Below are 22,248 nucleotides of genomic sequence, written 5' to 3'. Positions count from 1 at the left end.
CAATAATTAAAATATTTACAATAAATAATAATTTTATATAATATGTAAATCAAGAAAAAAAAAATTTAAAATAGTCTTTTAGGAAAGTTGTTCTTAACAATATTTATTGGATTCAAATTCATTGATTGTTAACTTTGTACTAAAAAACATCCATTTCATCAAGTTGGAGTTTTAGATGTTTTGATTCACAGGCTTGGAGGTTCAATTCAAGTGTAAGAAAATCATTTGGATTAGAAGCAAAGCTACAAAATATTTAAAGGGGGTCAAACCAAAAAAAACACTAAATAATCAAAGAAAACTTTATATATAATTCAATTATCACTCATCTAAAATATTAAATAAAATTCACAATACATTTAACATACAAAAAAATTTATATTAACAGTAATGATAGTATCATATATTTACATATGAGACTGAATAGAACCATTAAAAGAGTCTCTCTCACTCTCTATATGCAAGAGTAGAAGAAAAAACAAATTTTCAAACTTAAATGAATAGTCTCTTTACTTTGTATGTTCTACTTCTCCTTTTACTTTCTATTTGTCTCTTAAATTGTTAATTAACGTATTGCGTTATTAGGTTAAACTATTAAGATATAATTTGTTATGATAAGTTGTTAGGTTGGATTGTTAAGATATAATATGTTATGATAAGTTAGATTTATATTAAAATTTAATGAGTTTGGATTACTGCAGTCACTTTTAATTTTTTTAAATTTGATAGGCTTAACATATTAGTTTAAAATTTATTTGCTAGGCTTAACTAGCAATATGTTAACCATAATGGTTCTAATTTTATTAAACAGCTTGAGGACTAAAAATAATTATTAAATAAAAAATTATTTTGAAGGCTATTAAAAATATATAATAAATAAAATTGTATTGAAAGAAATGTAATTATTTTATTATATCAATTTGTATGTGTACCCTTGTTACTCAAATTTTACAATATACATGCTAAAATGCATTGGTTACTTTGACTAAAAAATGATATATTAATGAAATTCTAAGCAGCAATGCAACATTGCAACTTATATTTGATAATTACATAATAATTTATTTATTTTTAAATATTAAAGTCATAGAAAATAAAATTTGCATAACAAAAAAAAATAACATCACAAGTATAAGATAAAATTCACATATGACATAATAAAAAAGAAAGAAAAAAAATATGATTGATGTTCGTAGGAATTTGTGAAAAAAAAATCTATAGAGATTTAGAACATATGAGTAAACATAATAGAAATAAATAAATAAATAAATAAAATAATATTATTATTATAAATAAAAAGAAAAAAAAACTTTAAAATTGAATCAATCATATGAAATTATTTTGTTATTATTTATTTATATTAATTATTAAATAAAATTTTATTTTGAAGGGGTCATTATGAAAATTTATAAAAAAAATTTAAAAAGTTTATGTAGTATGTAAAAAAGCCCTTGTCACATAAAGAGGCTTCACCCCTGATTTGGAAGATTTGCATTTTTTTCTTTTAAAGAATTTATTCATTGTTTTCAACTTATTCATATTTTAATCAATTTTAAAAAATAAATTTAATGTAATTAACATCTAATATTATTATTTTATTATTGATGGAGAGGAGATATAAGGCTGAGCTTGCTGATGCTCAAGAAGTTGAGCTTGTTGATGCTATTACCGGCAAGGTTGCTATTGCCTCGGTTACAGTCGTAGGTAAGCTTGCTGCTGCCTCAGTTACCGTCGAAGGTGAGATTGCTGGTGAAAGTGAAGATTGTATGGTCTATTAGATCAAACCTTGATTGTATGGTCTATTAGATCAAACCTTAGATATTTATGCTTGTTCTTTTGTTTGGTTTAAAAGGTAGAATTGTGTGAATATTAAGTTGTTAAGGTGTATCAATCGTAAAGTGCTTCTCAAGTACTATTAATGACATTCTGATTTTGCTTCTTAAGTACACAGTAGTTTTAGATCTTCATGAAGCTACTTGGTGTGTTTGGCCCTTGTTCTGTTACTTTCATCGAAAAAGAATCTTATTTCATCCTTTATTCATTTACATTTGAGAGTGTCAGTGATATCTTTATAGGTGAGATTTTTATAACTTTTTAGCACCTATTTCAAATAATTTTCAATTATTTTAAATTGATTATTAGTTCACTTTTGCTTCCTTTATCTAGATGTTTTAAGCATTGGCAAGATCCCTTAGAAAAGGTGCATATTTATTTTTCATTTTTCTTAAAATTAAAGGAAGAAGATTCAAACTTATTTTTTAAGTAAGAGATTATATTTTGACTAATGAACCAAATGCTCGAATGCACATATTTATTTTTCATTTATTAATTAATGCATTCTATCATTGACACTAATTTAATAGTTTATATTTAATGTGATGTCACTTTATAAGTATGTTAAAGTAATTTTTTTAAGTTTTTAAATATAATTATTTAGTTTTTAATATTTTTAATATATTTATTTTTTTATTAATGACATAGTAATATTTATTTGATTATTTGATAATACATAAATTATTTTACTTCATCTTTTGCCTTTATTTGTACAAGCTTCTCTGTGTTAACAATAAATCCCATTCTCCAATTGAATGCAAAATAAAAAAATATATATATCACTAGATAGCGAAAGAAACCTAGAGAATTTCACAAGCTTTTATGCCAAATAAGATAGAAGGTATGTGGCTTATAAAAAAAGCAGTTTTAGAAGGTGTGTTTAATATTATTTTTAATCTATTCTTTGTACATTCAAAAGACAATTTCACAAGCTTTTTACCAAATAATATTACTACTTATAATTAACAAATTAATTAAGACAATAATTTAAAGCTATGATCTACATACAAACCGAAGCAAATATTCAACTCCAAACTAGACTCTTTAAACAACAAATCGATTATTTTTTATTTTTATTTATTTAATTAAAAAAATTGAGTTTTTTTAAATTTTTTTATGTCTTTTCTCACTTCCACTTTCTTTCTTCACTTAGTTTTTTTTTTTTTTTATCATTGCATGGCACTTGCATTTAGGTCACTTAAACCCAAGTATATGGGCAAAGTGATAAATAGTTTCGGGGATAAGGATAAAAGTTGATAAAATTTTTTAATAAATTTTTTTTAATAAAATTAGATGAAATGATAATATTATTCAATTTATGACTTATTCTCATGAAAAATTAAATTATGAGTGCGCTTCATCCTACTTAGGGTTCCTTCTTGCTTCATCTACTTAGGGTTCGCTCATGCTTCATTATACATATCATAGCTTTTTTCTTTATTTTTTTTTCTAAATTTCATAAAAAATCTAATGATGAATTTCAAAGTAAGACCTCCCGAATATAATAAAATTAATTGAAACAAATTCAAACATATCCCAAATATAATAGAATTGGTAAAATTAATTAAAATTTTGAAGAGTTAAAGTTAGATGCAATAGTAAATCGTGTCTGAGATAATTTCACGAGCTTTTTATGAGTAAAAATATTAGTAACTATTAATTAACGCCGGATCCTTTTTTATGTGTCATTTTGCATTGGGTTATTGTTATTTGATTTTCTTACATAAGCGTGTATGAAAAAGATCTTGGAGATGATAAGATGAACACAAATTTCAGTTCATTTCCTTTAATCATTAACATTAATATTAGCTCAAATTACATACTCGAACAAATGATCTTGCTTCCAATTTGTTTGAAAGGGATCTTGCCAATACTTAAAATTACAATACCAACGACAACGTTGCCTCAGCTTAAGACAATTTCTTTTCTTCTAGAAAATATTACAATGCTAAATAGAAAGATCGTATAAAGAAAGATAAAACTGAAAAAACTATTGCAATGAAAGTATATACCTCGGCAAGGTTTGAAAGAGGCAACTCGTCCTTTAGACTCATCACTCGCCACTATCAAGAAATCGTCTTATGGCTGTTGAAACTAAGGGTGTTAGTGGTGAAGAAAATAAAAATAAAAATAAAAAACCTAATAATGACACCCTTTTTATATTCAAGCATGCAGCGCCTAAAGCACTTTTCTGGTAAAACAAGTATTCCTAAACTCTAATGCCCAGTTCATTATATTTGATGGTAATCGTTTTTACCTGCCACTGGAGCCAATGTCTTAGGCCCAATCAAGGCCTTTGTATTAAAGCAGCTTTCAAAGCCTACTTGAAGTTTGGTCCGAATCAATTAAAAAAAAGCAAACAAGCTCTGGCATATATCCTTGGGCTATGAAAATTAGATTAAAGTCCAAGATTTGCATTATTTCAAGGGAATTGTAATTTATAAATAATAGAACTAGTTTCCCTTTCATGGATATAATTAGTAAGTCGTTCTAGAATGTTGGTATTTTTTATGAAGCAAATGAACAGAACTTTGGTTATTCTGTTCTATACCAGGTGCTTTAGTGTTAGATTAATGACAAGGATATCTACTATAATAAAAGAAAAATGATTACGTTGAATTATTTATATCCCTTTATTTTATTTATTTGGTAGATCTCAAATAGCAGAGATGAGATAAATAATGGTAGTTGTTCTTTTTTTTTTTGTATTATTATTATTGCTGAAAATGCTCTTACACAACACAACAGAAAAGCTATCATTGGCATCATACATACACTGAATGCTAGATGAAATTAGTAGTAATTTTAATCTCACCCATCTTATTGTTCGGCTTTTTGGGTTTTGAGGAATGAAACTCAACATAAAAAAAGTGTCATCCTTTGAGGTTTCCGGAAGATAAAGGAATCAGCAAGTGTAGGTCGAATGTTTTTTGCGGTGTTAACGTTGGATCATGAAATTAGATAAGCATTGACTTGTATTATCCTACTATTTTTTTAAGACCTTTTCGGCTTTTTGCTGAGCTGTTGCATTTATCCTGGACAAAGAATAATCGTAACATACACATTCGAGTCTCTATGATTGTAACGAGTCATTTGGAATCAAAGGAATAAACATTTCCTTCCTGTTATGTAGCAGTTTGATTGATCAGTGAATGTTATCGGAGTTTCCAATTAGATCACTTTTTCCGACTTATCTAAATCTGCCCTCACGAAACAGTGCAGAGGAGCTGTGTTTTCTTCTTCGTCCTGGTTTTTTTGTCCCAACTCCTGAAATTTTCCCGTTGGCAGGCCAATAATTGCAATAAGTTTGGCCTAATTCCGTAGCTCTTATCCATAAATTCCATCCTGCACATGCAAACCATTATGAAACGATGAGTGAAGTAACAATATATCACCCCTTTTAGTTACATTTGAAGTCTGCGATCGGACTATGAAACTGATATTCAACTTGATGTCTGGTCTCAACGTCTTGAAAACTTTGCATTTGCCTAATAAAAATCCCCAGCCTAATCTGAGTGGGATCTATGCAACTCAGTTTTAACTAACAGATTGAGATTGGTAGTATTTATTATTCAATCCTAAGTTTTCTGACATTGAAACCATAAAACTAAAGAAACAGAACACTGAATCCATGAATGATATAAGAAAATCCAAACTTTATACACTCAGACTATAAAAAAGCTGCCTGTTTTAGGTCAAATCTTTTTCTATTTACAGACGGGGTATTAGCAGTTATCAGTTTTCCCCAAAAACCAGAAGGCCCAAAACAATAAAAATCAGGGGGCGAAGTTTCCATTCATCACTCTGAAATCTACACAACTGAAAAATCCAGTCCTGAACTTCGTGATTTGTCCAAAGTGTCACCAACATTGATCAGTTTCCCAGCTTCCCCGCGTGTAACCAGAAAATCCAGAAGACGTGGGGCTGGCCATAGATGCGGCAGACGCTGACACGGCAAAGGATCGTCTCGGTCTGAACAACAACGTCCGATCATAATCGGCACGTTTCTCGGGATCAGAAAGCGTGGCGTAAGCTTCATGTACTTTGATGAACTCGTGTGCGGTGGCGTTATTTTGACCGCTAGATGAGGCGTCGGGATGCAGGACTCGCGCCAGTCTCCGATAAGCAGCCTTGATTTCCTGACAAGTGGTGCCCATCTGGATCCCCAAGACCTCGTACAGTGACGCTGGAGAAGCAATGTGGGAAACCGGTCTCTCAGCCGCCGATGCGCAGGCGGCGGAGACACGGAGTGGCCGGAATTGGACACTTGTCGGCACGGAACTGGGTTCCTTGATTGAAACTTTGTGGCCCATGAAATGAGCAGAGGAGGAGCCGAAACAGGCGAATGCAGAAGATGTGGAAGCCATTGTTCTGATGTGCCAAAGACCGTTAATTGTTTGTTGTTGTGTTTACTTTGTGTTGGAGAAGTAGCCAGATGGGTAAGGATATTTATAGATAATTGGTTAACCAGGGTTAGCTCGATTGGTTTAACAAATTGCTTCCAATGGCTTATCCATTTGGAAATTTGGATCTTCTCTCACATGCTGACTCAGCGAACCGTCGGCGTTTCAGAATCTTTTACCCCACGACCACAAGCTGTCAAGCTGGCGACAAGTCACTGACTTTTTTGGGAGGTCGCTGATTAAAAAGGCACATTTCAGGAAGATGCACCTCAAACCCCGTGAAATAAGAGTAGTTTTTTAGCGGATCTTTTGGCTGTTACTCCATGGTTCTTGATTCTTTCACTCTGATATGAATTCCGATGAAGCTGAATAGGATTCTTTTCAGCAGGTTTTGACCTCCCGATCCTTTTTTACGGTGTCATTTTGCATTGGGTTATTGTTATTTGATTTTCTTACATAAGCATATATGAAAAAGATCTTGGAAATGATAAGATGCCCTCAAATTTCAGTTCATTTCCTTTAATCATTAACATTAATATTAGCTCAAATGACATATTTGAACAAATGATCTTGCTTCCAATTTGTTTGGAAGGGATTTTGCCAGTACTTTAAATTACAATACCAACGACAACGTTGCCTCAGTTGAAGACAAATTTTTTTCTTCTAGAAACAAGATAGTTTACAAATGAAAAATCAGATTTGAAGAGTCTCTCCCTTCAGTTTAATAATTCTATAGAATTATGCACTTAAAATAGTATAACAAAAGTTCAAATTTGCATCATCTACTTGATGTCTGGAAAAGAAAATTGATGCTGAGGTAATGGCGAAGAAATTGAGTACGCCAAAACTTCTACTATAATGAATGGAAAATTAAATCTTCTGGAAAGGTTAATGCATGAAGCGGACATGAAGTCAGATTTATTTTCCGCTCTCCCCTAATTTCCCTGTACATGTGAACGCGCTAAGGATATTTCAATTATTAAGCAAAGAGACAAAAAAAGTACTAGAAATATGGAAACATTTAGTACTAGTTGCCAACTGCCATGGTGGTCCTGTTTGACATGAAATGAATGGGAGACACGAAGTCGTATGGTAACTGTGGGCTATAGGAAAAGCTTAAAAACATGTGAACTATCACCTTCCACTAGTAGCAAACCGTGGCTAAAAAGCAATCCAAGCATATTTATTTGTCACGTCTTGTGCTGGATTCATCAGCCCAAATCTTAGAAATGTGCAAAACAGAAAAAACCAATGAGTTCGAAAACTAACAATTAGGCTTGTTTTGGCGCGTTGGATAATTGAATCTGGATGGATAACTTTTTTTCATACTTGTTAAAACATTTTAATATTTTTAATCATGTTTGTTAGCATATTTTAATATTATATGGTTTAGGGTGTTGTTAAAATTTCATAATGTAACTGTATTTATTTTGTAACTGGTATAGAAAGAATATATATATAAAAAAATGGACTTGAGTCCAAAAAATTTAGTTAATTCAATTAGTAATCGAATTAAACAATCTAATTCGATTAACCAGTTAAATAATTAATATTCAAATTTTGATTCATCTGATTAATCTTTTAAATAATATTTAACTAATGCAATTATAAAAGTTTTTTAATCCTAATTATATAGGATGCAAGTGTGCCTTGAACACAATGTTCCTATCACGCTAATTGAGCCTAAAAAATTTGGGGTCCCGCGTTTCTTTCTTAGAAAGGTTGGGGCCTGAATTGGTCAGCCTGTCAGGGCAATAGCTTGAGTTAGGTAATACCCAGGAATGAGCTCATTCAAGGAAATAGCCTGAGTTGGGTCAGCCGGTCAGGGCACACTAGACCATAGAGTTGTTAGTGGGCAACTCCAACTTTTATATTGTTAATGGGCGAGGACAAGAATTTCACGAGCATCGTCACATTATATAATAAAATTGATAAAACTCTTTCAAAAAATAAAATAAAATTGATAGAACTAATTGAAAATTCGAAGTGTTAAAGTTAGAGACTCTGTTTAAAAAAAGGTTTAGAAGATATTCTGAATATTATTTTTAATCTATTCTTTATAGATTTGTACTGAATATTAAAGACAATTTTACAAGCTTTTTTACCAAACAAGAGCAAAAAATTAGTAACTATTAATTAACACAAAAGTATTTCACAAAATTATTCTAAGCAAGTTTGACTCATTACTGCCTATAAATAACAAACTAATAAAGACAATAATATAAAGTTATGATCCACATAAAAACTGAAGTAAATAACTCTTTAAGATCGATTTCTAAATGGCAAGAGACAAAACAATAACAAAACTCGTACAAGTAGCCCATAATTAATTTTAAGAATATTGAATCTTTTCATTTTCCTTTCTCTTCCATGGTTTGTACCGGTACAAGAAGCAGGTTGATCAACACTCATCTCGAGATCTGAAGTCGGAGTAGCTGCTGCAGTTGCACAACTGATTATCGTGACAAAGGCAAAAACAAAAGCCAAGAGGATCAAAAGGCTAAAACCAAGCCAGTAGAGACCTACGAGCGTAGGTAAATCTTCAGATTTAGGCTTCACCACATAGTTATTAATGGGCCAACAGATTATTCTAGCTAAAAGCAAAAATAAACAACATGCTGCACCGGGAATGATAGGAAACCAGATTGGAGCTGCAATTTCTATGTCCTCTTCATCTCCATTCAAAGATTCCTTCTCGAGAAAGACAAGTAACCACCATCCACTTAAATCATTTAATCCCAAAAAACTAGTTCCCCAAAGACTGACAATAGAAATAACGTGACAGATGATTAATCGAGCATCGACTATACCCTTCCAAGTTGTTGCAAATAAGACTGAATGCAGCCAAAGTATGAGTAATAAAAACCATTCAATTCCAAGTTATTGCTTCTACATCTTTTTTAAAATTCAAAATATTTTGTTTAATTAAGGATGGAGGATTGGAAGAACATCCGCTCAGCTTATCCTGTAAAAAAATAACAAATGTTGAATTCTATTAAAAAGTTAGAAATAAAATAAAAGTTACAAATTTTATAAAATTGAAGAGTTTATCAATTAATTCTACCAAATCGTGAATAAACCAACTCTTTAATGGTACCCTAAAAATTTCAAAAAAGAAAATATTTGTTACTAACAAAAATTGTAATCATATTATCATTGACTTACAACAATCATAAAAATAAAAAATATACAAACGATTAGGATTGGATAATTAGTATATATATTTATATCAAATTTAAAACAAGAATCTAAATCTAAAATACAAAATTGAAGTATAAAGAGAGATAAAGCTTAAAAAATATATATCTGGACAAAGCTAAATAGAAAGATCGTATAAAGAAAGATGAAACTAAAAAAAACTAGTACAATGAAAGCATATACCTCGGCGAGGTTTGAAGGAGGCAACTCGTCCTTGAGACTCATCACTCACCACTATCAAGAAATCGGGTTAAGGATGTTGCAACAAAGGGCGTTAGTGGTGAAGAAAACAAAAAAAAATACCCTAACAACTCCCTTTTTATATTCAAGCATGCGGCGCCTAAAGCACTTTTCTGGTAGAAAAAGTATTCCTAAACTCTAATGCCTTGGTCATCATATTTGATGGGAGACGTTTTTCCCTTTCACTGGAGCCCGTGACTTAGGCCCAATTAAGGGCTTTGTGTTAAAGCAGCTTTCAAAAGCGTGCTTGAAGTTTGGTCCAATTCAATTAAACAAGCAAACAAGCTCTGGCATTATCCTTGGGCTGTGAAAATTAGATTAAAGTCCAACATTTGAGCTATTTCAAGGGAATTGTAAATAATAGAACTTGTTTCCCTTTCATGGATATAATTGGTAAGTCGTTCTAGAATGTTGGTATTTTTTATGAAGCAAATAAATAAAACTTTGGTTATTCTGTCCTGTACCAGGTGCGTTAGCGTTAGATTAATTAAAAGGATATTTACTATAATAAAAGAAAAATGATTACGTTGAATTATTCATATCCCTTTATTTTATTTATTTGGTAGATCTCAAATAATAGAATAGAGATGAGATAAATAACGGTAGTTGTTTTTTTTCTATTATTATTATTTCTGAAAATACCCTTACACAACACAACAGAAAAGCTATCATTGGCATCATACATACACCAAATGCTAGATGAAATTAGTAGTAATTTTTATCTCATCCATCTTTTTGTTCGCCCTTTTGGGTCTTGAGAAATGAAACTCAACATCAAAAAAGGTGTCATCCTTTGAGGTTTCCGAAAGATAAAGGAATCCTAAATCTGCATTGATGATAAGCTGACAACACGTAGTCTTCCTCTAGGTCCAATGCTTTTTGCAGTGTGGCCGTTCGATCATGAAATTAGATAAGCATTGACTTGTATTATCCCACTATACTTTGGAGACTTTTTCGATTTTTTGCTGAGCTGTTGCGTTTATCCTGGACAAAGAATAATCGTAACATACACATTTGAGTCTCTATGATTGTAACGAGTCATTTGGAATCAAAGGAATAAACATTTCCTTCCTTTTATGTGGCAGTTTGATTGATCAGTGAATGTTATCGGAGTTTCCAATTAGATCACTTTTTCTGGCTTATCTGAATCCGCCCTCACGAAACAGAGTGCACAGGATTTGTGTTTTCTTCTTCGTCTTGGGTTTTTTTTTTTTTTGGTCCCAAGTCCTGAAATTTTCCCATTGGCAGGCCAATAATTGCATTAAGTTTCGCCTAATTCCGTAGATCTTATCCATAAATTCCATTCTGCACATGCTAACCATAATGAAACGATGAGTGAAGCAACAATATATCATCCCTTTTAGTTACATTTGAAGTCTGCGATCGGACTATGAAACTGGTATTCAACTTGATTTCTGGTCTCGACGTCTTGAGAACTTTGCATTTGCCTAATAAAAATCCCCAATCTAATCTGAGTGGTATCTACGCAACTCAGCTTTAACTAACAGATTGGTAGTATTTATTATTCAATCCTAAGATTTCTGACACTGAAACCATAAAACTAAAGAAACAGAACACTGAATCCATGAATGATATAAGAAAATCCAAACTTTACAAACTCAGGCTATAAAAAAGCCGCCTGTTTTAGTTTAAATATTTTTCTATTTACAGACAGGAGTGTTAGCAGTTATCAGTTCTCCCCAAAAACCAAAAGGCCCAAAACAATGAAAATCAGGGGGCAAAGTTTCCAATCATCACTCTGAAATCTACACAACTAAAAAATCCAGTCCTGAACTTCGTGATTTGTCCAAAGTGTCACCAACATTGATCAGTTTCCCAGCTTCCCCTCGTGTAACCAGAAAATCCAGAAGACGTGGGGCTGGCCATAGATGCGGCGGACGCTGACACGGCGAAGGATCGTCTCGGTCTGAACAACAACGTCCGATCGTAATCGGCGCGTTTCTCGGGATCAGACAGCGTGGCGTAAGCTTCATGTACTTTGATGAACTCGTGTGCGGTGGCGTTATTTTGACCGCTAGATGAGACGTCGGGATGCAGGACTCGCGCCAGTCTCCGGTAAGCAGCCTTTATTTCCTGACAAGTGGCGCCCATCTGGATCCCCAAGACCTCGTACAGTGACGCTGGAGAAGCAATGTGGGAAACCGGTCTCTCAGCCGTCGATGCACAAGCGGCGGAGACACGGAGTGGCCGGAATTGGACACTTGTCGGCACGGAACTGGGTTCCTTGATTGAAACTTTGTGGCCCATGAAATGAGCAGAGGAGGAGCCGAAACAGGCGAATGCAGAAGATGTGGAAGCCATTGTTCTGATGTGTGAAAGACAGTTGATTGTTTGTTGTTGTGTTTGCTTTGTGTTGGAGAAGTAGCCAGATGGGTAAAAATATTTATAGATAGTTGGTTAACCAGGGTTAGCTCGATTGGGTTAACAAATTGCTTCCAATGGCTTATCCATTCGGAAATTTGGATCTTCTCTCACATGCTGACTCAGCGGACCGTCGGCGTTTCAGAATCTTTTACCCCACGACCACAAGCTGTCAAGCTGGCGACAAGTCACTGACTTTTTTGGGAGTTCGCGGATTGAAGAGGTACATTTCAGGTAGATGCACCTCAAATCCGGTGAAATAAGAGTACTTTTTTAGCGGATCCTTTGGCTGTTACTCCATGGTTCTTGATTCTTTCACTCTGATGAATTCCGATGAAGCTGAATAGGATTCTTTTCAGCAGGTTTTGACCGACCGATCCTTTTTTATGTGTCATTTTGCATTGGGTTATTGTTATTTGATTTTCTTACAAAAGCGTGTATGAAAAAGATCTTGGAAATGATAAGATGAACACAAATTTCAGTTCATTTCCTTTAATCATTAACATTAATATTAGCTCAAATTACATATTCGAACAAATGATCTTGCTTCCAATTTGTTTGAAAGGGATCTTGCCAGTACTTAAAATTACAATACCAACGACAACGTTGCCTCAGCTTAAGACAAATTTTTTTTCTTCTAGAAACAAGATAGTTTACAAATGAAAATCAGATTTGAAGAGTCTCTCCCTTCAGTTTAATAATTCTATAGAATTATACACTTAAAATAGTATAACAAAAGTTCAAATTTGCATCTTCTACTTGATGTCTGGAAAAGAAAATTGATGCCGAGGTAACGGCGAAGAAATTGAGTACGCCAAAACTTCTACTATAATGAATGGAAATTAAATCTTCTGGAAAGGTTAATGCGTGAAGCGGACATGAAGTCAGATTTTTTTTCCGCTCTCCCCTAATTTCCCTGTACATGTGAACGCGTTAAGGATATGTCAATTATTAAGCAAAGAGACAAAAAAAGTACTAGAAATATAGAAACATTTAGTACTAGTTGCCAGCTGCCATGCTGGTCGTGTTTGACATGAAATAAATGGGAGACACGAAGTCGTATGGTAACCGTGGGCTATGGGAAAAGCTTAAAAACATGTGAACTATCACCTTCCACTAGTAGCAAACCGTGGCTAAAAATCAATCCAGGCATATTTATTTGTCACGTCTTGTGCTGAATTCATCAGCCCAAAATATCTTAGAAATGTGCAAAACAGAAAAAACCAACGAGTTCGAAAACTAACAATTAGGCTTGTTTTGGCGCGTTGGATAATTGAATTTGGATGGATAAGGGAGAAGCAGTTGTTACTCTTTAGCCTTATCTATATCTATCCACTTGTGTTATTTACAACTGGGTCCGGCACGATGTCCGTCTAACGTGCGAGGTGCCTTCCTGTTCTTTTCATTGATATCAGACAAGACCACGGTTTTCCCAATTCAGGCCCTGTCCTCATCGCCGCAGTTTTGTGCCCATAAGCTTGCCACCCATATTTATTTTTCATTTATTAATTAATGCCCACAAAAATTTAATGTCTATATTTAACATTGTCAACGTATAACATTTATAAAGATAAAAAAATTTAAAATTTATTAATAAAATAATATTTTTGTTATTGATTGATAATAAACACGAAATATAAATTTATGATTTATTATTAATAAAATTGTTACTATTTACATAATTAACATTATTATCTCCTTGAATTACTTAGAAAAAGTCCTGGTCATTTTTCGTCGAAATGACACGATTTGTAAAATCCTGATCCAGACCATAAGCAAAGTGTGCGGTTCGTCATTCCCCACGTGATGAGCATGTGAAGGTTGAGTATCCCATCTTCATCGAACAGACACGTGTCGAGCTATGAGGAAATGGACGGTTGCTGCCGCCCGCAGAGACAAATCCAACGGTAAATTCAACGTATTCAATTTAAACAATGTTCGGTATCTGTGATGAGTTCAGATAAATGGGATGGCATTAAAATGATTGAAGCAAGGAGGAGGCAAGCCAACAGTCGGGTGTTAAGCACAAAGCCGGTCCACGTGAGGATGGCAGGATTTCTCAATCTAAGATTCTAGGTTTTGAATTCTCTTATCCTTTTGGGGCGTTGGATTTCGGCTCTGTATATGCATTTTGAGGTTGACAAAAGTGGTTGGTTTGCCGGAAAACGAGGAAAAATATTGATTCTTTAGACAGAAAGTTTGCAGCAAAACTCTCCTATTACTATTATCCAGCAGATTGGGGAGGCTAGTAAGTTTCAATTGTCTTAAGTGGGTTTCTTTTCCAGGGAATAGGTGACAACTTTGTAGAAGACACCACATAAGTTTAAGCAAGTTTAGATTTAAACTAATTGTGTATTAATTGTATCGATATAAAACTCTATCAAACTCGCTTAAATCATTTAAGATATTATTAATTAATTATATTATCGTGTATCTGTATAACTTGTGACATGTTTATTATTTAATCATGTAATTATTTTCACATGTTGTATAGACATATTTAATATAAGATTATGACTCATTTATTGATTTATATAAATATTTATATTTTTAAGATAATTATAAATTATTAATATTAAATTTTATTATATTTGATAAATATTATTAGATGTATAATTTTTTATTTTAAATTTGAATAACAAAATCATATTTTATTTGTATATTTTTTACTTTTATTGTATCAATTATGTAAATAGTTTATAAATCGTATAAATTTTAATCATGTTAATTTTATTGTTTCATATAAAATTTAATCAAGCACGTTTAATAAACGTATTAATTATGTCATATCGTATTTCATGCTTATTAAATATATTCGTGTATGTGATTAAGATTCTGACACAAATTAATTAATTATGTCATGTTCGTATTTTCTCATATAACTATTAAAACTCTATATTTACACAACACGTTTAAACACATACAAAATATAAATTAGTAGATTTGCTATGAAATGAGACCTTCTAATTCTATTAAATTAATCCCTCCGAGCTCATGATTAATTTATGTATGTACGGTATCAAAGAGAAAAGGAATTGCATAGGTATTGCAATAATGATTCTTATAAAGTCATTTATTTTTATTTTTTAAAGAAAAATATAAAGTCTTTTCTACCCAAATGAAAATGAGTTTTAATCATCTGTTTACATAAATCAAAGAAAAGGTGCATAATTAGTATGCCATTTTGAGCTGCAATACATGGCACTATGATACTTATTAGGGGTGTAAGCAATTTTCCGTTATAATCGAATAAATTTGATTAATTTGAATGTGAGCACAATTAAGTCAATTAATTCGATGAATTTTCATTTTGAATTTTTTTATTAATCAAATTATCAATTTAGGTAGATATATTTTAGTGTATTTTCATTTATATTTGTTGAAACATTTTAATATTTTTAATCAAGTTTGTTAGAATATTTTAAGATTATTTAGTTTAGGGTGTTGTTAAAATTTCATAATTTAACTGTATTTATTTTGTAATCAGTATAGAAAGAATATAAATAAAAAAACGGACTTGAGTCCAACAAATTTAGTTAATTCAATTAGTAATCGAAAAATCTAATTCAATTAACCAATGAAATAATTAATACTCAATTTTAGTTTCATTTGATTAATTTTTTAAATAATATTTAATTAATTCAATTATAAAAGTTTTTTAATCCTAATTATATAGGATGCAACTGTGCTTTAAACACAATTTTCCTATCACGCTAATTAGGCCTAACAAATTTTGGGTCGCACGTTTCTTCCTTAGAAAGATTGGGGCCTGAATTGGTCAGAAGGTCAGGGCAATAGCTTGAGTTGGGTAATACCCAGGAATGAGCTCATTTAAGGTAATAGCTTGAGCTGGGTCGGCCTGTCAGGGCAAACTAGACCTAACCTAGATAAACTTGGACTCGATTACTTTATCCTTCTACAGCGGACGGCCCATTTAACGCCCACACTACACTTAACCAATCCTTCTTGTACAAATTTAATCTAAACATTTGGAATTTGGTTTATATCCAAATAATAATAATAATAAAAGAAATAAATGCCTTTTGTTCCTTAAAATTTGACTACTTAAATGGTAGTCATTCTAACATTTTTTACCCCATATCATTCTTGAACTTCTTGATGCATTCTTTTCATGACTAATCTATTCTCTTTTATAAATTTAAAAATTATGATTAGGACAAAAATTCTCTAACTTTGAGTAAATTACTTGTTATTAAGTTATTAAGTTAAGTTAGATGATCATTATTCAGATTTTAAGTTCTAAGACCCAACAACTATTAATTTGTTATCACTAAAATTTACAATTAAAAAGAAAAAAAAAAGAAAAATTAAGAAATAAGATGATAGAGATAAGAGAGTAGTCTTAATTCCGATGTCTATAATTTTAAATATATATATATATATATTTAATTACCAATTACCAATTACTCAAAAATATAAAAATAAAAGAAATAAGAAATTAATGATAACAATAAATTTGGTAATCATAATAATACAAAAGGAAATGAATAAAATACATATATATAAATAATAATATATGGAATAAAAAAATACTTGGTCTAAAAATATGATTTTGTGAATTTTATATAGTAAAATAAATAAGTACTTACATAGCAAAATACATGATGAAATATAAATGGTTATACAAAAACAATAAATAACTATAAAATATTTGTTCATGATAAATATGCACACAAAGAAAAATAGTAAATTTTTTAAAGATAAGAAACAAATATTGAATTTATGAGTGCATCATGTACCATAGTTGCATTGTTAAATATCATGGCATATAAAAATATTCTGTATATGAGTATAAGCCCCGATGATAGGACTTTCCGAGAGAGTTTGCGAATGTGAGTTTCTTTAAAAAATTCCTTAAGTGAAAAGATACCTTTAAGTCCTACCAGTATGATGGAAGGGTTTGGAGAATATCTTTAATAAAAAGCTTCAACTCGTAATAGATTTGTATTCATGAAAATACTATTTTTATTCGTAAACGACTATCTTGATGATGGGATTTACCTAGTAAATTTGCATAGGCGAGTTTTTTGAGTATTTTATTAGGTGAGATAATACTTCCGGATCCCACCAGTATGATGGACAGATTCATAAAGTACGTTCAATAAAAGGTTTTTGTTTGACATTATCTCGATTTTATGCCATGTATTTCATAATCGCATCATATGCACGTCACACTTGTAAAACCAAATAGAACATTTTAATTGAATAAAAGATAAATTAAATAAATAATAATTAAGAAAACATAAGAATAAAATGATGGGTTAAAATAATATATAATTAAATAGTACCGTTCATGGAACAAGCGTCATAGGGGTGCTAATCTTTCATTGTGAGTAATCATACTTCCGAACCCAACTCTAAATAAAATACATAAACCAATTTGTTATTCTTTAGACGAATCTAAAAGTTAATTTAAAATTTCGTCGAATAAAACAAATTTAGTAGGTGAACAATTGCATCTAGGTAAAAAAAGATTGATGACGACTCCCTAAGTAAATCATTTATAGGGATCGGGTTCTAAACCCACACGTTACGACAACTATGATACTTATTAGGAGTGTAATTGTGTAAGCAATTTTCAATTATAATCAAATAAATTCAGTTAATTTGAATGTGAGCATAGTTAAATCAATTAAATCGATTAATTTTCATTTTGAATTTTTTGGTTAATTAAATTATCAATTTAGGTAGATATATTTTAGTGTATTTTTATTCATACTTGTTGAAACATTTTAATATTTTTAATCATGTTTGTTAGAATATTTTAATATTATATGGTTTAGGGTGTTGTAAAAATTTCATAATGTAACTGTATTTATTTTGTAATTAGTATAGAAAGAATATATATAAAAAAATGGACTTGAGTCCAAAAATTTAGTTAATTCAATTATTAATCGAATTAAACAATCTAATTCGATTAGCCAATTAAATAATTAATACTCAATTTTTGATTCATTTGATTAATTTTTTAAATAATATTTAACTAATGCAATTATAAAAGTTTTTTAATCCTAATTATATAGGATGCAAGTGTGCTTCGAACACAATTTTCCTATCACGCTAATTGGGCCTAACAAATTTTGGGTCGAACGTTTCTTCCTTAGAAAGGTTGGGGTCTGAATTGGTCAGCCGGTCAGGGCAATAGCTTGAGTTGGGTAATACCCAGGAATGAGCTCATTCAAGGTAATAGCTTGAGTTGGGTCAGCCGGTCAGGGCACACTAGACCATAGAGTTGTCTGGGTTTGTAGTCAAAGCCAAACCTAGATAAACTTCGACTTGATTACTTTATCCTTCTACCTCTGAGGGCCCATTTTAAGCCCACACTACAGTTAACAAACCCTTCTTGAACAAATTTAATCTAAACATTTGGAGTTTGGTTTATATCCAAATAATAATAATAAAAGAAAGAAATGCCTTTTGTTCCTCAAAATTTGATTACTTAAATGGTAGTCATTCTCACATTTTTTTGCCCCCATATCATTCCTGAACTTCTTGATGCATTATTTTCATGACTAACCTATTCTCTTTTATAAATTTAAAAATTAAGATTAAGAAAAAAATTCTCCGACTTTGAGTAAATTACTTGTTATTAAGTTATTAAGTTAAGTTAGATGATCATTATTCACGTTCTAAGTTCCAAGACCCAACAACTATTAATGTGTTATCACTAAAATTTACAATTAAAAACAAAAAAAAAAAGAAAAATTAAGAAAGAAGAGGATAGAGATCAGAGAGTAATCTTAATTTGGAGCTGGAAAGATTTATATAAAGGAATTTAAATTTCAAAAAGATGATGCCTAATTCATCAATTTCTGATTTCCGCCGTTCCTTATGTTACCCTCTTTCCCGCGTTTTGTTTTTTCTTTTAAATGGCTTTAAATTACCAGTTCATGGGGGAATCCTATTCTACCAAAAACATATGAAAAACCAACCAAAATTTTCTTCTTCTTCTTCAATCTAGCCAAGGTTCCTGTGTTTGAGTTCTAAATCTAAGCAATGAGGCACACCAGGTCCTTAACATCGTCCAAGCTTTGTCTCTGCATTTCTTTGTTAGTGGCGTTAGCTGATGGGGGCAGTTCAGAACTTTTCTATGATTGGACTGTTTCTTACTCTCAACGTGCACCTCTTGGCGTTGATAAACAGGTCTTTTCCATTGTTTTCTTTTTCTTTTTTTTTTTGAATTTAGTTTAGACTTTTCATATTTGTTTGATTCTTATTACGAAATGCTTCTCGTGACATCAGGTGATAGTGATCAATGACATGTTCCCAGGGCCAGTCTTGAATGCAACAACGAATGATGTTGTGAATATTAATATTCATAACGAATTAACAGATCCCTTTCTCATGACATGGTTGATTTTAAAATTTGGGAAAATCAAGAGCAAAATCTTTCAGTAATTGTAACAAAGTAGACTATTGTTTTTGCTTAGAAACATTGATGTTGAATGTTCTGTTTTTAATTTAATGTAGGAATGGAATTCAAATGAGGAGGAATTCATGGCAAGATGGAGTGCAAGAGACGAATTGCCCTATCCTGCCAGGCCAGAACTGGACATACAGCTTTCAGCTTAAGGATCAGATTGGAAGTTTCTTTTATTTTCCTTCACTTCTCCTGCAGAAAGCTGCTGGTGGGTACGGGGCCATTCGTGTGAATAACCGCACTGTTATTCCCATTCCATTCCCAAAACCATATAAAGAATATGATGTACTGATTGGTGATTGGTACAATGCGAACTATGGGGTAGGCTAAATGGACTGATCCTTTTTTTTTAATTGGAAAATAATTTTTTCATTACTGTTTGTATTTTCGAGGGAAAATCGTTGAATTCCTGAAGTTCTTATAGGTCTTGAGAGCATCAGTGGAAGATGGGAACTCATTGCCCCTGCCTGATGGGATTCTCATCAATGGGCAAGGGCCGAATCAAGCAAGTTTTGAGTTTGGACCAGGTGAAATTACCTTACTGTTTAGCTTAGGAACATTGTTTTTGATCATATACTTAGTGATCAAGAAATTCTGGTTGGACTTTAGGTTGATTATACAAGAAAACAAGTACATTTTAATTTCTGACAGAACTGGAATGTTTGGAATGTAACTGTATTTGATATTAGATCATCAATTGAGGATTTGAGGAAATTTTCCTGATATCACATAAACAAGTTCCAAAGTCACAGCACTTTTGGTTGACTTTGCTGTTTTTAATCATACAGGTGTCACGTACAGGCTTAGAATTTCAAACGTAGGCTTGAAGACATCTTTGAATTTCAGAATTCAGGAGCATTTGATGCTGTTGGTGGAAACTGAAGGTTCTTACACAGTTCAGCAATTATATGATTGCCTGGATATCCATGTTGGACAATCTTACTCCGTCCTAGTCGCAGCAAAGAACCAGACCAATGCCAAGTCTTACTACATGGTTGCAAGTTCTCGCTTTACTACTTCCGAACAATTTGGCATTGGTATCATTCGTTATCCAGGCTCTGTGGGAGACCCTGGTGTTCCTCTTCCCAGTGGACCAAGTCAATCTGATTACGAGTTCTCTATACAGCAGGCTCGTTCGATAAGGTACATCCTAGGAAGAAATTGCACCTTGTTCAAATGCTTGGGGTGCAAAAGCGGCCAAATCATTGTTTCTGAAATTTTCCTTTCAATAGGTGGAATTTAGCTGCAGGAGCAGCCAGGCCAAATCCACAAGGTTCCTTCCACTATGGCAGCATAAATGTCTCTCGCACACTTATTCTTGAGAATAATGTGACGCTCATCGGAAGTAAACGAAGGTTTACAGTAAATGGAATCTCATTTCTGCACCCAGATACACCATTGAAGCTAGTAGACAACTTCAAGTTCAAAGATGTATTCTTGCCTGGTATCATTCGTGACAGACCAAGTACTACTCCTCCTCCTTCTTTGGGCACTTCGGTCATCGATGCCCATTACCATGATTTTTACCATATTGTCTTTCAGAATCCTCTGTCAGAACTGCAAACATGGCACATAGATGGCTACAACTTCTTTGTTGTCGGGTAAAGCTTCTTTGCTCTATTTTTTGTGCTAATTGAAAGTGTTGCTAAATCACCCGTTTAATGAAACTGGTACAATCCTATTTGCAGAATGGATTGGGGCACGTGGGATGAAAGCAAAAGAGCAGGATACAACATGATCGATGCTGTTTCTCGCTCAACAATTCAGGTTTTGGTGACTGATCACTAAAATTGACTTGTATCTATGTCTTCACAACTTTGTTCATGTCATTAATTGAATGTTAATTACGAACAAGCAGGTTTATCCATCGTCATGGACAGCAATACTGGTCCAAGTGGACAACCTGGGGATGTGGAATCTGAGGTCACAGAATGCAGAGAATTGGTATCTTGGGCAGGAACTGTACCTAAGAGTTAAAAGTCTCGGACAGGATGATTCAGCAACCATTTCCGCAAGGGATGAAGCTCCAATGCCTGAGAATGTCATCAAATGTGGAAGAGCTGCTAAACTATGAAATTTTCTTGAAGATCTTAGTCCTGAATTGGTTGAAGAACTAGTAGCATACTCTCATCAAATTGTTTTTTTTTTAAATTTATTTGTTTATTGATTTATACCAAGCAATTTGTCAGGTTTGGGCATGCTAACTTGCCTATAGATATAAGGAATAGGCCTCCTTTCTCCATGATTCCTGTTAACATTTATTTTTGTAAAATATCAGTTGGGATTCGGAATCATTCCTAAGTAAGCTTTGCTTGTAGTTTATTATTTATGAAGGAATAAACATAAATTCGTTCCCTTTATCAAAAGAAACAAAAGTTAATTTATTTCTCTATTTGGTTTAAAACGCTAAGCTAGCTTTTAGAAAATGCGGTGTAGTTTAATCCCACACCGCTTTGCGGGACAAGCAAGGAGCTGACGCCTCGAATAAAGTAGACATGCGAGGGGCAGAGTAAAACATGATCCTTCAGGCAGTAAACGGGATATGATGAGTGGTCATTACTCACAAGCGCTGTGAGATGGGTGTCCGCCTCAACGCCTGGTTACGACAACATGGGCACTCCCCTCTGTACCCCCTGATCCCAATCTTGAAGGAAAACTCTCTAATCCAGTTCAAATATTTTAGTTAAACGTTCTGGGTTTGGGAAATTTTCCTCCCATTTGAAACTATTAGGTGAAACAACCAATTAGGGTTCT

At 32.5% G+C, this 22,248-nt stretch overlaps 3 protein-coding genes and 1 long non-coding RNA gene across 4 annotated transcripts; 1 reads left to right on the top strand and 3 right to left on the bottom strand.

The window, feature by feature from the left end:
• On the bottom strand, positions 5,439 to 6,258 carry LOC18591565 (chaperone protein dnaJ 11, chloroplastic). The gene has a single exon (XM_018125334.1). It carries the CDS (start codon positions 6,195 to 6,197, stop codon positions 5,691 to 5,693), a length of 507 nt encoding a protein of 168 aa, XP_017980823.1. The 5' UTR covers positions 6,198 to 6,258; the 3' UTR covers positions 5,439 to 5,690.
• On the bottom strand, positions 8,475 to 9,830 carry LOC108663068. The gene is made up of 2 exons (XR_001928986.1): positions 9,615 to 9,830; positions 8,475 to 9,198 (listed from the first exon to the last, which is right to left on the bottom strand). It is a non-coding gene; the product is annotated as an uncharacterized LOC108663068 (long non-coding RNA).
• LOC108663131 (chaperone protein dnaJ 11, chloroplastic-like) lies at positions 11,234 to 12,507 on the bottom strand. The gene has a single exon (XM_018126253.1). It carries the CDS (start codon positions 11,991 to 11,993, stop codon positions 11,487 to 11,489), a length of 507 nt encoding a protein of 168 aa, XP_017981742.1. The 5' UTR covers positions 11,994 to 12,507; the 3' UTR covers positions 11,234 to 11,486.
• LOC18591564 (monocopper oxidase-like protein SKU5) lies at positions 19,071 to 21,616 on the top strand. The gene is made up of 8 exons (XM_018125463.1): positions 19,071 to 19,217; positions 19,317 to 19,426; positions 19,545 to 19,815; positions 19,919 to 20,021; positions 20,283 to 20,637; positions 20,727 to 21,095; positions 21,183 to 21,261; positions 21,353 to 21,616. The coding sequence occupies exons 1-8, from the start codon at positions 19,071 to 19,073 to the stop codon at positions 21,566 to 21,568; spliced, it is 1,650 nt and encodes a 549-aa protein (XP_017980952.1). The 3' UTR covers positions 21,569 to 21,616.

Source organism: Theobroma cacao, chromosome 8, assembly GCF_000208745.1.
Source record: "Theobroma cacao cultivar B97-61/B2 chromosome 8, Criollo_cocoa_genome_V2, whole genome shotgun sequence".
Taxonomy (NCBI): domain Eukaryota; kingdom Viridiplantae; phylum Streptophyta; class Magnoliopsida; order Malvales; family Malvaceae; genus Theobroma; species Theobroma cacao.
Note: the sequence above shows the minus strand (reverse complement) of the source record. Positions and strands in the feature narration are given on the sequence as shown.

What these genes read in the sequence shown, in the direction of transcription:
- LOC18591565 (XM_018125334.1), bottom strand. Translation starts at nt 6,197, where the DNA reads ATGGCTTCCACATCTTCTGCATTCGCCTGTTTCGGCTCCTCCTCTGCT.
- LOC108663131 (XM_018126253.1), bottom strand. Translation starts at nt 11,993, where the DNA reads ATGGCTTCCACATCTTCTGCATTCGCCTGTTTCGGCTCCTCCTCTGCT.
- LOC18591564 (XM_018125463.1), top strand. Translation starts at nt 19,071, where the DNA reads ATGAGGCACACCAGGTCCTTAACATCGTCCAAGCTTTGTCTCTGCATT. An exon ending in AAGTTTTGAGTTTGGACCAG is followed by an intron (nt 20,022 to 20,282) that starts GTGAAATTACCT and finishes TTAATCATACAG; the next exon opens with GTGTCACGTACAGGCTTAGA. An exon ending in TTTCTCGCTCAACAATTCAG is followed by an intron (nt 21,262 to 21,352) that starts GTTTTGGTGACT and finishes ACGAACAAGCAG; the next exon opens with GTTTATCCATCGTCATGGAC.